The 16,445-nt window shown below is 37.1% G+C and overlaps 1 protein-coding gene across 1 annotated transcript in view; it reads left to right on the top strand.

Moving 5' to 3' along the window:
* LOC150077537 (choline kinase alpha-like) overlaps positions 1–4,921 on the top strand; it is a 133,435-nt gene extending 128,514 nt beyond the window's left edge. Inside the window, exon 5 of the mRNA XM_090385935.1 lies at positions 4,855–4,921. Coding sequence (XP_090242061.1) covers positions 4,855–4,921 — 67 coding nt within the window. The remainder of the gene's footprint in view (positions 1–4,854) is intronic.
* The last annotated feature ends 11,524 nt before the right edge of the window (positions 4,922–16,445 follow it).

Raw genomic sequence — 16,445 nt, forward strand, 5'->3', positions numbered from 1 at the left:
GGAGGAGAAATTCTTGAGGATAAACATAAAAAAGGCACCCAGGGTGGATGGGATCTATCCAGTTATATTAAAGTAGGCAGCAAAGGAGGTAAGCAAACCCGTAGCCATAATTATGAGAGCTTCTTTGGACTCAGGAGAGGTACCCATAGACTGGAGATGTGCAAATGTGACCTCAATTCACAAAGGAGGATCAAAGGCTGACACAAGTAATTATAGTAAATTGAAATTGAGGAAAGACAGATGTAGGATAGACGTGTGGAAATTTGCCTTTAGCCAGCGGGTGGTTGGTTGGTGGAACAGACTTCCATCCCTTGTCGTGAAGTTGATAGCCTAAATAAGTTTAAGGCTCAGCTGGACAGGTATTTCGAACGAAGAGAGGGGTGAAGTGGAAGTGGTTTTTTTTTTTTTTTTTTTTTGGGCTGATGCTGCATAAGCTTGCTTTCTTGCATCAAATGCCTCTACTAATGTTAATGCTAATAGACCTGTGAGTTTAACTTCTGTTCCAGGAAAATTAATGGAGGCACTGGTCACTGGTTAAAGGAGCACCACAGGATCATCTAGACGAGACTTCAGTTGTAGCTCGGGCAGAGCATGGTTTTGTTAAGGGAAAGTCTTGTCTGACCAATCTGATTGGATACTATGATGCAGTCACAAAAGAACTGGATGCAGGGAATAACTTTGATATTATATATTTGGATCTTAGAAAGGCTTCAATTTGTGCAGCAGTGTGGCATTGGAGGCAAATTGCTGCTATGGATAAAGGGATGGTTGAGAGGGAGAAGATAGAGAATGGTAATCAATGGACACTGCTCATCATGGAATAATGTTTTTTGTGGAGTTCCTCAGAGTTCAATGTTGGGTCCATTGTTGTTTTCTGTATTTATAATTGATATTGATGATGGTATATCAAGCTTAATGTCCAAGTTTGCAGACGATATGAAGGTTGGCAGGGTTGTTAAGACACTAATGATAGTACGCTGCTGCAACAGGATCTAGAAAAGTTGAGCAGATGGGCTGAGAAGTGGCAAATGAAGTTTAACGTTGACAAATGTAAAGTACCACATATGGGGAAACAGTAACTCCAGAGCAACGTATCAACTCTGTGGTACTACACTGACAGTGGTAGAGAATGAAGAGGGGCCTTGGGGGTAATTGTGCAGGCAGATATGAAGTTCTCTGAGCAGTGCAGACGATCTGCAAGAGTAGCTCATGGAGTCTTGTCAATGATATACAGGAATTTTTCTAGCAGGGATAAGGAGGTGATTATTCCCTTGTATAAGGCAATGGTCAGGCCACACCTTGAGTACTGTATACAGGTCTGGAGGCCTCATTTCAAGGATGTAGAGCTGCTGGAATGAGCACAGAGAAGGGCAACAAGATTAGTGAATGAAACAAAGGGTTGCTCTTATGAAGAAAGGCTTAAGTTTTGCAAATTACAGTGTTTGGAGACTAGGCACCGGCGAGGTGATCTGATAGAGGTATATAAAGCCTTGAATGGTTTGAGCATGCTCAATGCTGATGGGAGTCTTCCCCTTGTCCAGAATAATCACCTGAGAGGGCATAAATTCAAATTGAGGAAAGACAGATGTAGGATAGATGTGCAGAAATTTGCCTTTAGCCAGCGGGTAGTTGGTTGGTGGAACCGACTTCCATCACTTGTTGTGGAAGTTGATAGCCTAAATAAATTTAAGGCTCAGCTGGACAGGTATTTCGAACGAACGGAGGGGTGAAATGGGAGTGGTTTTTTTTTTGGCTGATGGTGCATAAGCTTGCTTTCTTGCATCATATGCCTCTACTAATACTAAGGCTTGTTTCCAATTCTACAGTTTCATTTTCTGCCTACACCAAAGCTTGCAACAATTGTAAAGCAGATATTAATCAGTTCAAACTAGATTTTGAACAGGGCTACGAGTAGCCCTATTGAAATTGCTTCTTGCCCTAATGGTAGCCGAGCATTCTGGTCTCTTGCCAGAGCTATTGGCCGCAACTTATACCCATCTCTGCTCCCACCTCTGTCAAAACCAGATGGTTCTGTTGTCACTTTGGCCAAGGGTAAAGCTGACCTGCTAGCATCCCATTTTTTTCCCAACTCGTGTATTAATGATCTTGGTAAAACACCTACCACCATTCCCAATATGCCCAATTCAATACCTCCTGTGGTCTTCCATCAAAAGGATTTCAGAAGGATTTTGACGATTCTTGATGCTAAGAAAGCTCCAGGTCCTGATGGTATTTCTCCACTTCTTCTCAAAATCTGTGATTCTGAACTTACTCCTCTTCTTCACCGCCTCTTTTCACTTTCTTATTCCAAAGGTGTTTTCCTTCTGCTTCGAAATTTGCTCATATCCAGCCAGTTCCTAAAAAGGGTGACAAATCCCTCCCATCCAATTATCGTCTGATTGCAATTACTTCTACTCTTTCTAAAGTAACAGAGAAATCAATTAACCGCCAACTCTTAAACTATCTAGAAACCTTCTGTCTGATCAACAATCGCCAGTATGGATTCTGTCAGTTTCCATCCACTGGTGATATTCTGGCTTATGTTACCCATTTATGGACAGATTCAATGGAAAAGTTCAGTGAAACACAAGCAGTTGCTCTTGACATCTCAAAGGCTTTCGATTGTGTTTGGCATAAAGGTCTTCTAAACAAGCTTCCATCTTATGGTTTGCCAACTGTTTTTTTTGTAATTGGTTATCCAGTTTTCTCTCTGATTGTTCACTGAGGGTGATGGTAGATGACTCTTTGTCTTCTAACTTCTCCACTAATGGTGGTGTCCCCCACGGTTCAGTTCTCTCCCCCACTCTTTTCCTCTTGTATATTAATGACCTTCTTCCATTGACTGGAAATTCTATCCATAGTTTTGCTGATGATAGCACATTGCATTCCACTTTCCATTTTGAGAAACCTTGCCTTGCTCAATCAGCTTCAACTTCTCGAATATCTGCTACCAATTCCTTAAATGCTTAAGTGCTCCAGGTAATTCTCGAGTGGGGCAAAGACAACTTAGTTGATTTCAGTCCTTCTAAAACTCAGTCTTGTCTTATATCTCGCAGAAAAGATTCTTCTGCTCCTCTGCTTATCTTTGGTGACACTCCGATTTCTAGGCAAAATGATATATCTCTTTTAGGGATTACCCTGACTTCTAATCTCTCTCTCTTGGCACAAGCACATTACAAATATTGCTTCCTCTGCATCTAAAAAACTTGGTTTTCTCTTGCACTCTCAGCATTACTTTTCTTCCAATGAGCTGTTCACTCTGTACAAATCGCAAATCTGCCCTACCATGGAATATTGTTCCCACATCTGGGGTGGTGCCTCCAAAACCTCTGGCTTCTAGATTCCATTCAGAAGAGGGCAATTAGGTAAATTAATGACTCATCTCTGACAGAGTCTCTCCACTTGCTGTCTCATAGATGTACAGTTTTTGCTGCATGCCTTTTCTACAGATACTTCCATGGGCACTGTTCTTCTGAATTGGGTTCTATAATTCCCACTCTCTCTTTAAAAACAGTCCAAACATGTGCTGCCACCAACCAACATCTATTTACTGTCCAACTTCAAACTCACAGAACCAACGTTTCATCTTCCTCATTTATTCATTCAGCTGCCATTTTCTGGAACAATCTTCCTTCATAAGTATTTCCTGAAAATTAGTCTACTGAAGTTGAAGTCTAATGTCTACAAATATCTTCTTTTATCATCTCCAACCCAAGCACAGTACTAAGTGCTATAGGTTCTAATACCGCTCGTATTTGGGGTTTTCATAAAAAAAAAAAAAAAAAAAAACAGCGGTTAATTAGTGCAATACAAACATTTATATAAAACAGGCTTTCAAATATTCAAATAAAATTATTATTACAATAGAATGAGTATTATTTAAGGTCCCGCATCAGGCCGTGCGATGGCTGCTCATATTAGAATGCATCTCTGTGATTGCTGGGGTTAAGGACCATTGGGCATGGTCAGTAGTTGGAGGGGTGTCCGTTCTATGGCAGTCAGTGCCGGTCTGTGGCATGATGGGCTGAGATTCTGCCAAGGGAATTTATATAGCCCATCAAAGGACTCATCCTCTGCCAGGAGTAGGGGATGGGCCCTTAAAAAAAAAAAAAAAAAAAAAAAAAAAGGTCCTGCTTCCCCGGAAACCCCAAGAAAATAATGGTCACCTTAATATATATGAGGTAGGGTGAGAAAGTTAACTTATTGATACAATAAGATCAAAATTATAAAATTTGAACTCCTTCTGTGTATAAATAAGGGTTTCTTTGTGTGTGTGTAAATTTTACAGAAAATTGGTGTTGCTTCACCAATTTTCTGTAAAAATTAATGCTGAAAATATATAATGTACTTGAATATGAAGATAAATTACTTATGAACTATTTATATCATTTGTTATACATTCTTGAAGTTCATGTTACGTTTTCTGAAAGTACAAGTAAATCCATGCATTCGAAGTGGATAAAAAATTAGTGGGAATTAGTGAAATGCGAAACAATTGATTTATCTTAACAAGTGCCAACATAAATGTTAGCACTTGTTGCCTCTGTGTGGATGGGCTTTTACACTCAGTGCTAGCTCAAGGTAAAATGGGATCCTCAGGCAATGTCTACTTTCAGTGCCCCTAAACCATTATTTTTTTTTTTTTTTTTTGCACTTGGCACCCTGGTTACCCTTCCCCCAATGTTTTATAAAAAACAAAATATTAAAACTTTAGAACTTTTTTATTAAACCCAGTTAATGCTAGGAAAAGTGACATGTTATGTGGTTTTCTGGCTTTTGCTAAGCACTAATCTTAAAACTGACTTGTTATTTTTCATTATAATAATACTGTTTTGCATTAAATTCATTTTTCAGAAGGCATATAGAAGATATTAATTCTCCAGTTCATTTTTGTCATAATGACTTACAAGAATGTAAGTAGATTTAAGAATGTTATAAATTAAATTTAATGAATTTAATTTAATTAATCCTAGAGTTTATGTACTGTATTTTCCAGTCTATGAGACACTGTTTTTCCTGGAAAATGTTGCCTAAGATTTTCCTATGGCACCTAAGGTATTCTAGGTGCAAATTGTGATGTTTTGATCTTTAGCTGTGTCTGGAGGCAGTATGGTAAACATTCAAGTGGCCTTCTCAAAAAAACTAGCTTTTTTCATATGTGGCTATTTCAGATTTCATGTAATAATGATAATGAATAGAACAATTACTGAATAAAAACAGTTAGCTGTTATTCCTGGATGCCTATACAACTGTGGTTAATAAATCATTTAAAGTATTTATGTGTAAAGAGTGAATCAAGTGAACGGAGACACCAAATTGTGATTTGATGCAGAATGAATCAAGTGACTAACCATTTTACTGTACAAATTGGTGAAAAATTAGTGAGCATTAGTGAAACACAAGACAGTTACCATGTCATTTCACAAAATGTGGATTGAGTAATGTCATTGATAGTCCTGAAGATAAAGCACTCTTTGAAAAAAGTAGACATTTAGACCATAACATCAATAATGATGAGAATGACAGTAGCAACAATTTCATAAGCACTATATGAATTTAGGCTTAAAATATATGCAGTAAAATTAGGGTTGTCCCTTGTTTCTAATTTTCATAAATGATATTGATGGGATCATCCAAGGTAAAATTTTTCCCAAAATTTGTCTTCTAAAACATGGGTGTGTCTTATCCACTGGTTTATACACTCTGCCAGAAGTATTAGAGCACTATCACATTTGGAAATACAGGTAACCCTCGTATAACACTGTAGTTTGGTTCCTACAAAATCTTGTGTAATGCAAAACCGTGTTATACAGGACTAAGAACAAAAAGAGGGTTTATGTTCCAAAAGCTAACAAAAATATGCCATTTTTTATAACTATTGGAAATGTAATTTTTATAGTAATAATAACTTAATATTTTAACTTTATTTTTATAATAGTAGTAATTGAACAAACGTCTTACCCTACAAACTGTGATACTTATATGTCAGATAATGTACGTTCATTTAATTTTCTTCATTGCTGCTAAGCACGATCTCTTCTGCAGCATCTAGATTTCACATACCTTCTGCTCTCTTTAAAAGTCACAGTCTGCATGCTTTAAAGTCACAATTTTTTATGGTCTCTAACAAGCAAAGTTCAATAGCACTGAACCTAACACAGGGATCTCCCAACAAAATACAGTGGACCCCCCCTGCTTAGATATAAAGCGCAAATTTAACTTTATTACCTTACCAATTAACAAAGTTAAATGATATGTAAAAATTGGAAGAATATTTTCCAGTTAGCAAACTAAAAATAAATTTACGCTTACATACATAGCTTAATTAATATGTACTGTAATATGTACATACTAACTAATTGATATTTTTGTTCACTGACTGTTTTTTTTTTTTTTTTGTTGTAAAATTTAAAACAGTAAAAATGATAAGCAATTAATAATAAAGAACATGGCATGCACAAGTTGCAACAAACATGATATGTGAGATATGGAGTAATGTGTTTCTGAAAATTTATTTATGTTTTTTATATGATTGAATATTTGATGGAAGGAGAAACACATTTCACCATAATAACACGAAAACCCACAGAATTCCAGCTATCGGTACTATAGCAAATGCAAGAAGATCAAGTTTACTACCCATTTATAATTGATTACACTAACAGAAAAGATCAATAAGCTGGGAACTTTATTGTTTTATGGTAGTGACCTCCAAAAATGCGCTTTAGAAAATTATCACGAAGGCAGTAACAACTAGATGCCAACAGCAAGGATTCACAAAAAAGAATGGAAACGTTCAAAATTACATTTAACATATAGCAGAGTTTTCTCAGCACAAAAGCTCAAAAATACCGTGTTATGAGGGATTTCCCACAATTCTCAAACCACATTAGAGCGAAACCATATTATATAAGTACCTTGTTGTGCAGGTATTGTCACAATTCTCAAACCATGTTAGAGCGAAAGCATGTTGTAGAAGTACCATTATAGGGGGGCGGGATTTGCCCTGTTTATGAATTTTAATGATCAAATTAATAAAGTGTAGGTCTGCCTTTGGCCCTAATAAAAAAAATAAAATAAACCTATCCATTGAGGGAATACTTTTATTTAACTCTTTGCAGCAGGAATCTGTTTCCATTCTTTCTTCACTGTTGGTGGTCAGTTCAGCTGTAAAAGGAGGATGCATGGGTAGCCACCAGATTCAGCATTCTGGTTATCCCAAAGGTGTTTGGTACTTTGATCTATACTATGGCCTAAGTTGCTGATGCATCTAAAACCCTACAACAAACACCAACCTTTACTATGGACTTGACTTGCCAGTCAAGTTATAGGGCTTTATCATCCTCAGATGGCTTTCTATCAGGTGGCACATTATTGTGCTAGAATGTAGAGGTTCCATTTCCTTGGGACTATCAATGTGGCCACCACAGAATTGTTCAAGAGTCAGTTGAATGACTTGCATTGATGGTTTCAGTACTACAACCAGTAGTCTGAGCATGAACCATGAAACTCAATCCCATTGCGTGACATTTTCTCCTCAGACCTTCATCACAGGAATAGTACACTGTTAAAGTTGACAATTCCCAGGCATTTTCCATACCCATATTTAATCATTTGATGTGAATATTGTAACCATCACTCCATATGATCTCTTTCTGTTCCTTGGTCCAGAAGCAATGGGCTAGTCACTATTAATTATGTTGAGGTTATGCTGCACACGATTTCAAGTGAATTTCTGATTGGGTCTAATCCGACGATATTGTTTAATTGGAGTGGTAGTACTGTAAGTGACAATTCATTGTTATTGGTGGCTCAACAATATTTAGTAGGCCCTGCCTAGTGAACAACATTGCTTCGGTCTGCCAATCAGTTTTTTTTCTCTCCTTCATTCTTGTGATCTGAAGAAAACCAATTTGAAAGATTAGTAATGTCAAGATAAATATCAATAAAAATCAAACTTGCTTCCAGTGTAAACAAGTGTGATATTGACTATTAGAGTGATGTCGCTGTACTTTGCATGTTGGGAAATTTGCTTGAAATTGTGTGCAATGTGACTTGAGCCTTACAAATGGTGTCAGGCATTTATTGGCGCGCGCGCGCGTGTGTTCCTGAGAGTTTGCCATGAAAACTGCTGTACATAAAGCAGTTTTTATGTTGTACAAATTGGAGCATTATGGCATTGGAGGAAAGTTACTGCTACGGATAAAGGTATGGTTGAGTGGCAGAAGACAGAGGGTGGTTATAAATGGAAACTGCTCTTTTTGGACTGGTGTTTTTAGTGGAGTCCTTTAGGGTTTAGTACTGAGCACTGTACTGTTTTCAACATTTAATAATGATATCGATAAAGGCCTATCAAATTTTCAGATGATTCAAAGGTTGGCAGGATGGTAAATGTCAGAAATCAAGGCATACTACTGCAACAAGCCCTACAAAAATTAGGCACATGGGCTGAGAAGTTTTCATGTTTTCATGGCAAGTGGCAGTTGTTTTAATATTGAAAAATGCATGCAGCTGTAATCCCAGAATGACATACCAGTTGGGTGGTACCACGCTCAGTGTGCTAGAGAGCAAATGACATGGGTAATTGTACAGGACAAGAAGTTCTCTGTAGTGCAGACAGGCTGCCAGGGTAGCTCATGGGGTTGTCAATTGGAATTTTGCTAGCAGAAACAAGGAGATTATTATCCTGTTCTATTTGGCAGTGGTTAGGCTGTATCTTGAGAACTGCATACAAATCTGGAAGCATCATTTTAAAGAAGGCTATTTGATTTGTTGGGACTGGTGCAGAGAAGAGTAGCAAAATTAGTAAAAACATTTGGTAATCTTGCTATGGAAGACTTCAGTACTAATGGCATCTTTACTCTTTCTCAGTCAATGCACATAAGGGGATATAAATTTAAATAATGAAAAAAAAAAAAAAAAAAACAAGGATAGTTTCAGGATATGTGTAAAAAACAAGGATAGTTTCAGGATATGTGTAAAATGTCTTCATTTTTACTCTTTATTCGCCTTTGAGAGCTGTCACCTCACCAAGTCATCCTATACTTTTGCCACTACTATACTTGTAGGGTGATATTCACTTCGTGTAAAAGGCTGTTTCCTTTTTTTTTTAGTATAGTCCGGCTGATTCACAGCAAGAGATCGTTACTCGATCGGATCAGACGAACATCATGGAGGTAGTGTTTATAAAATGGTGAAAAAGTATATGACTATTGTAAGAAAGAACTGAGTAATGTCAATTAAGGAACATACTTTTGGATGAAATCTGAACCTGATAACTACGCGGTGATTGCTGATTTTCCACAAGGAAAATCAGCAATCACCTTGGAAATTCCTTGTGTAGGAACGAACAGACTTTAGACCTAGTGACTACCGCTGGACAGTCTGGAAATGCCGCCCCATGCAGATGTGAAGTTCCTCTTTCTCCTCATAAATTCCATTTTTTTTATCAGGTCAGGTCTCTGAAATAACAGTCTCTGGGATTTTCTTTTCCCCACGAAATTAGCCTTTTGACCAATAGGATTGGAAACTCAAAAGGGGAGACATAGATATATGCAGATGGGAGACAAAAAAAAAGGGGAGAAAAAAGAGCACGGATGCAAGGAGAGAGAACACAGACGGACAGAAGAAAACAAGGAGAAAAATCTAGAGAGAGATGTCTCACGATTCGTACTGACTCCTGCTCTGAACCATCAACCCCCAGAACGTACCAAGGAGTGTTCTGGTAAGTTTCACCTTATGTTCGCGATACGATAGCCAGTGGAATGAAATTGCCAAATATTAAGACCTAACCCCTTATTTACTAGAGTCTTGACAAACATTCCTCCTCCTAGATATACACTATGGTAGCATCTATTTTATCACACTTAGAACCTAGAATTTAAGGCTAACAAGATCCAATTGTATAAATGTAATACTATCAGTTGTGATTGTCAAAGCTATATGGCATCCTTACACTTGTACCCAGATATTCGGACAGCGAGATGACTGTCAGCTCCAGAGAGTACGAGCAGCAGTGCCAACTAAAGGTTACATGAAGAACGCAGACAAATTTATATATATATATCATTATCATATTAATCTATTGTTTATCCATTAATAAGAGATAAAGAGTTCTTATTTAAGTGTTCAAAAGACACCATAACTTGATTTTTATATCTATTTGTATGCTACAAGTAATAAATCATGTTTTGTTTAATCATCCTTGCCTCTTAGCCATTCTCTTGAAACATGTTATCCACAGGAAAAGTTATAGTAAAAGAGCCATAATTCTGCGGCACTCTGAGGTCTAACTTCTGGGAGGATTTCAGAGTGAATAAACACAACGCCGATTTTGTTGTTGCGAGTCTATTCTCCACGTCTCAGAATAGATCTTGAGAACACGAGATTGTTGTCCTAATATATAAACCACTAGTCAATCATATAAAACACAGGCGTTTTCTGGAACATCCGAATTAGTGATTAGACTTGCCTGGAACCTTATTGTACACATTGAATAGTGAATAATAGTAAGAGCTGATGGCCTTATTCTCCATTGGCATGATGTCCAGCAAGCAAGCACACAATAACAGAAACCCCTGTGGAACATATGTATGTGAAAATTTTCAGCCAAAAAGTAATTGGTCGTTTGAAAAATTTATGTGGTTTAGTTGGTAGTTTGAATAAATTTAAGAAAGAATTAAAATATTTTTTAGATTAGATGGACAGATAAGTTTAGTTAGGTTTTTTTGTTGATGCTATATGAGCTTGCTTTCTTGCATCATTTCCCATTATAAAATAGATCTAGGAAACAATTTTGACATTATGTACCTAGACTTTATTAAAACTTTTGATACTGTTCTTCACAAAAGGCTGCTAAATAAACTGGAACAAATTGGAATTATTGGCAAGATCCTGAACTGGATATCATAGGGTGGCTAAAAGATGGGAGAAAGGATTGTGTAAATGGTTAGGCTGTATATGTAAGTAAAAAGTGTAGTCCTTCAGTGATCGGTTGTCCCTTCTTTCTAATTTTCTTAAATGATATTGATGAGAACATTCAAGGTAAGTTTTCAAATTCTGCCGATGATTTGATAGTGGGAATTATACCATATTGTTCCAAAACAACTTGGATTTGTTGCATATGTGACACGAAAACTCTAACTGAGGTTTGACGTTTCTAAATATTGAAATATGTAAGTGAGAGGTAGTATGGTGACATTGGTTACATTACTTGATTTTTCAGTTGAATTTAAAATTTTTTTTGTTTATTTTTTATTTTTTGGCTGGATGTGCTACATAAGCTTGCTTTTATTTTGTCAATATTGGGTCTTTGAAAATTTTCCAAAACATTTCACCGCAAATGCAATTTACTGAAAATGCAGTTCACCAATAAATAAATTAGAATAATTTATTTATCAGTGAACACCATAATAATGTTTATTTTAACTATTTATTTATTGGCAAACACTATAATGCTTATTTTTACTTATTTATTTGTCAGTGAACACAGTAATAATGTTTATTTTTAATTTAGAGCCTGTTATATACAATTCATTGAGAAGACAAAAAAATAAATTTTATTGAAATATATAATAATATAAATATTCTTCATGTTGAAAATACAAGCTAGTATTTTAAAACTATTTGACTCTGGTCCCAAAGTTGATCGTATTTAATATTTTCAACACAATAGATCCTTCAATTATTAGCACAGTCCCAGCACTGGTTTTAAACATACCATCTGGTGTGCAGATGGTATGTTTAAAACCATTCCTCCTCTTCTTTTCTCAGCTCTATATAATGACTCCACTCCAGGGAATGAGAAAAATGGTCGTTATATCAGAAAGAGGACATTATATCGATTATTCATAAAATAAGCAACAAAACAAGTAAAAGCTTATAGTATAATCTTATTTATAATATGTAAGAAAATTATGATTGTAAATTTTGCATTAATTGTAGAGTGCAGTAAGGTTACAATTAAATTGTAAATTTCACTACGTAGGCTACATACCAATTAAGACCTAACAAGAGAATTGTTTCATACTTTAAAATAATCTGTTAAAACATGCTGTTTCATTGATAGAGCATATTTTAAAACAGAATTATGAAGGTGCTCTATAGCAGTTACTTCACTTTCGCAGTTAGGGCTGCATTTGAAAAAATCGATGTAATCTAATCCTTGATGAGCATCTTTCACTTTAACTTCTTGTTCAACCAACAGTATACTGTATTCTTCATCTTCATCACAACAAATTTCAGAAGATTCCATTACATGCAATGAATTCCTCTTCATTTGCGCATATCCTGACACATTCAATGCCATACCACTTTTGCATAATCTTTGAAGCTCAAGTTTTCTTGTAAGCTTAGGTGATGATGCACATGCTCAAATATTTCTTCCCCATTATCGGACTTTTCTGTGCAATTAATATAGGAAGAAGCATGCGAAACTTCATCCAAGGTGGTAAATCCAGCATGTTTGAAGCAGTTGGCGATCACTAGTTCATCAACTTCATCCCATGCTGAAACACATAAAAAATACATTCCCAAAAAATAAATTGAAAGCAAAATTAAATCCAATTTTGCAATGAATTTTGCTTTCAAGATATAGTGCAACAGCATTCTTTGGTAGTTTTTCTTAAAACACTGGATTACACCTTGATCAAGTGGCTGAAGAACTGACATCATATTTGGTGGTAGGTACTCAACAGTGATTGCCCATAGGTGCAATTACTGTGTGCATCTAATTTGCCAATATCAAGTCCGATTTTGCAAGAAAAGGCAAATTATTTAGCTCAGCAACATGGAATTAGCAGCTTAAGATGCAGCAGTAGCTGTCCCCAAAGATTTAAAAACAGGAATAACTTTTTTTTGTGAAATGTTTGTGGTGAGTCTGGATTAGTCAACAAAGAAAAAGTTACAGACTGGTTGTGTTCTGTACAGTACATTCTTGAAAAATATGAGTCAAAGGATATTTTTAATCTTGATGAGACATGAGTATTTTATAATTTGCTGCCAAACAAAACATTTACTGATTTGATTTTGACCACTGCTGCTATATGGATGGCCTCCTACCATATGAGATAGCCTAAATAAGTTTAAGGCTCAGCTGGACAGGTATTTTGAACGAACAGAGGGGTGAAGTGGAAGTGGTTTTTTTTTTTTTTTTTGGCTGATGCTGCATAAGCGTGCTTTCTTGCATCAAATGCCTCTACTAATGCTAATGCTAATACATTAACTAATCAAAAAATACAACAGATATGCCCAAAAGGTGATTAAACCCTTCAACCCTACTGGTTAGTTCTATGTATGTTGTTCATAACTTACAAAATGAGATGGCACGAGTCTTGAACACAATCCAGTATCTCAATATTACATTGGGATTTACAATTAAAATTCTGCTTGCCCCAATAATGTTTAGTGATGGCTGAATTATCAAAATCAGCCCAGGGAATAAGCCTCCCTTTATGCTCATATACCCTATCACACAGTCTATGTTTAGACTTACCAATGTAGCAAACCTCTTACAATCTAGGTAAATAATATGATATACTACTTTCGTATGCTGTAATTTAAGAACAGTCAATTTCGCCCTAGGGCAACACTGACTAATTTCTTTGAAGGAAGCTACACACAACCCATATGGTAGCAACACAACACCCTGGCAATATTCTGGATAAATACCTGTCAAAGGTCTGGAAAATTTCAACTACAGGATGACACGTTTATTTCTCATCAACATGAATCACTTATTGCTACAGGCTACATTCACCACTGTCCAAGTGTTTCCCCACAGCTCAAGGCACCTCCGTAGCCATGTGAGCAGGAGTAGCAGTGTATAGCACACACTTCTTGATTAGACTGGGGTTCGAGCCTGTCACCATCAAATACGGAGGATGCGGAAAGGTCAGGGAATGACCACCACCGCATATCCCCGGAGCAATATGGTCTTAGTTGCTAATGCTCCTAAAAACCACACAACAATATCCCACAGCTCATGAGGTTTTGTCAATTATATACAGAAACTTTGCTAGCAGGGACAAAGAAGTGATTATCCCTTTGTACAAGGTCATGGTTAGGCCATATCTTGAGTATTGTAAGTCTAGAGGTTTCACTTTAGGAAGGATGTAGTTCTGCTGACAGGTGCAGAGAAGAGCAGCCAGATGGTGAAGGGAACAAAGGGTGGTCTTACTAGAAAGGCTTCAGTTCTGCAAATTGCAGTGTCTGGAGACCTGGCATGTGTATGGTGATCTGTTTGAGGTGTTTAAGGGCCTTGAATGGATTGAGTAAGCTGAATGTGAATGGCTTTCTTCCTCCAGAGAATACACGAGGGGACATAAATTTAAGTTGAAGAAGGATGGTTGCAGGACAGATGTGCAGAAGTTTATCTTCAATCGGCCAGTGGGTGGTTGACTGTTGGAACAGGCTTCCATCTGTTGTTCTTGTTGAAGTAGATGGTTTGAATAAATTCAGGTACAAAGGAAGAACTAGACAAATTCTTGGAGGGTATGGATGGGTGATTTCTGTAGGCATTTCTATCACTTGATACTTATATGCAACTCGTGCATTTTTCTTCAACACCACGAGTCTCATTAATTCATCTGCCATCCAATTAGGTTTATGCATTGAATTGTATTTCTTAGTTGGTAAGGAAAGCATAGTAGCTTCTAAGATAAATTAAATTTTCTGTTTATACTCTGGGACAACCACATGGTCAGAGAGGAGTTCACAAGACAGAGAGGCTGACTGGGCTAGCCGGGTGGGTCAAGTGCCTGCCTGGCAACCCAAAGGTGGCTAGTTCGAATCCCGCCTCAGGCTTGGATCAGAGTAGAAAATGAAAAAAACTTTGGGAGGTGCATTATGGCCACAGAAGCCGATACGCCAACAACTAACAAAAAAAAAAAGATGGAGAGAATACAAGAAACTGTATTTAGCAGTCACTGGTTTGAACCCTGGTCACTCAAGGCATGTGTACTTATGCACCCTTGCGCTTACTACTCTGCTACTTTCCATTTAGAATTTGCCATTGGTAGCTTCATCATTTGGTCCCAATCTTTGAATTTAAATATAGTTCTAGACCACTGTGGTTACCTTTACGAAGGCAACAGCCCCTTCAGTTGCCTTTGACATTGTTATATCTCTAAGTAAATCCCAAATAAACACATTGTGATCACTGCCACCTAGTGGATCTTTTAGCTGCTGATTCTTAATTCATGAAAGATTACTACTGATAATCGGATATCAAAGTACAGAACTCCCTGTTTTATGTACTACTCGACTTACGGTAATTTGACTTTATGTAAGTTTTTGCCGGCCAGTGCAAACTTAAAAAATTCATGGAAATGTGTTCTGCAACCCGTAGAAATAAAGGGAAGTATTGTAGTGTGAACCCAAAAACACTTTTTTTTTTTTTTTGTAATTTGTTTCAATCCTTGGAAGTTGAAAATTATCTAAACGAGTATTTTGCATCCACATTCACACGTGAGGAGTTATTCAAGTAGGAGAATGACGTAGGTAAAGTAACCACTGGCATTGAGCTAGATGATTTTGTAATAACTGAGAGGAAAGTGGAGGAGAGATTGTTGAGGATAAACATAAAAAAGCATGCGGGGTGGATGGGATCTATCCTGTTATATTAAAGGAGGCAGCAAAGGAAGTAAGCAAACCCCTAGCCATAATTATGAGAGCTTCTTTGGACTCAGGGGAGGTACCAATAGACTGGAGATGTGCAAATGTAACCCCAATTCACAAAGGAGGATCAAAGGCTGACACAAGTATTTATAGACCTGTTAGTTTAACTTCTGTTCCAGGAAAATTAATGGAGGCACTGGTTAAAGAAGCACTGCAGGATCATCTAGACAAGAATTCAGTTATAGTTCAGACACGGCATGGTTTTGTTAAGGGAAGGTCTTGCCTGACCAATTTGATTGGATACTATGATGTAGTCACAAAAGAACTGTATGCAGGGAATAACTTTGATATTATATATTTGGATCTTAGAAAGGCTTTTGATACTGTTGCACATGGAAGACTGCTGCACAAATTGGAGCAGTGTGGCATTGGAGGCAAATTGCTGCTATGGATAAAGGGATGGTTGAGTGGGAGAAGACAGAGAGTGGTAATCAATGGACACTGCTCATCGTGGACTAATGTTATTAGTAGAGTACCTCAGGGTTTAGTGTTGGGTCCGTTGTTGTTTTCTGTATTTATAAATGATATTGATGATGGTATATCAAGCTTAATGTCCAAGTTTGCAGACGATACAAAGGTTGGCAGGGTTGTTAAGGACACTACTGATGCTATGCTGCTGCAACAGGATCTGGAAAGGTTGAGCAGATGGGCTGAGAGGTGGCAAATGAAGTTTAACATTGACAAATGTCAAGTACTACATATGGGAAACAGTAACCCCAGAGCAATGCATCAACTCTGCGGTACTACACTGACAGTGGTGGAGAATGAAA

The sequence above is a fragment of the Mastigoproctus giganteus genome, chromosome 12 (assembly GCF_048544385.1).
Source record: "Mastigoproctus giganteus isolate SK-2022 chromosome 12, ASM4854438v1, whole genome shotgun sequence".
Classification (NCBI taxonomy): domain Eukaryota; kingdom Metazoa; phylum Arthropoda; class Arachnida; order Uropygi; family Thelyphonidae; genus Mastigoproctus; species Mastigoproctus giganteus.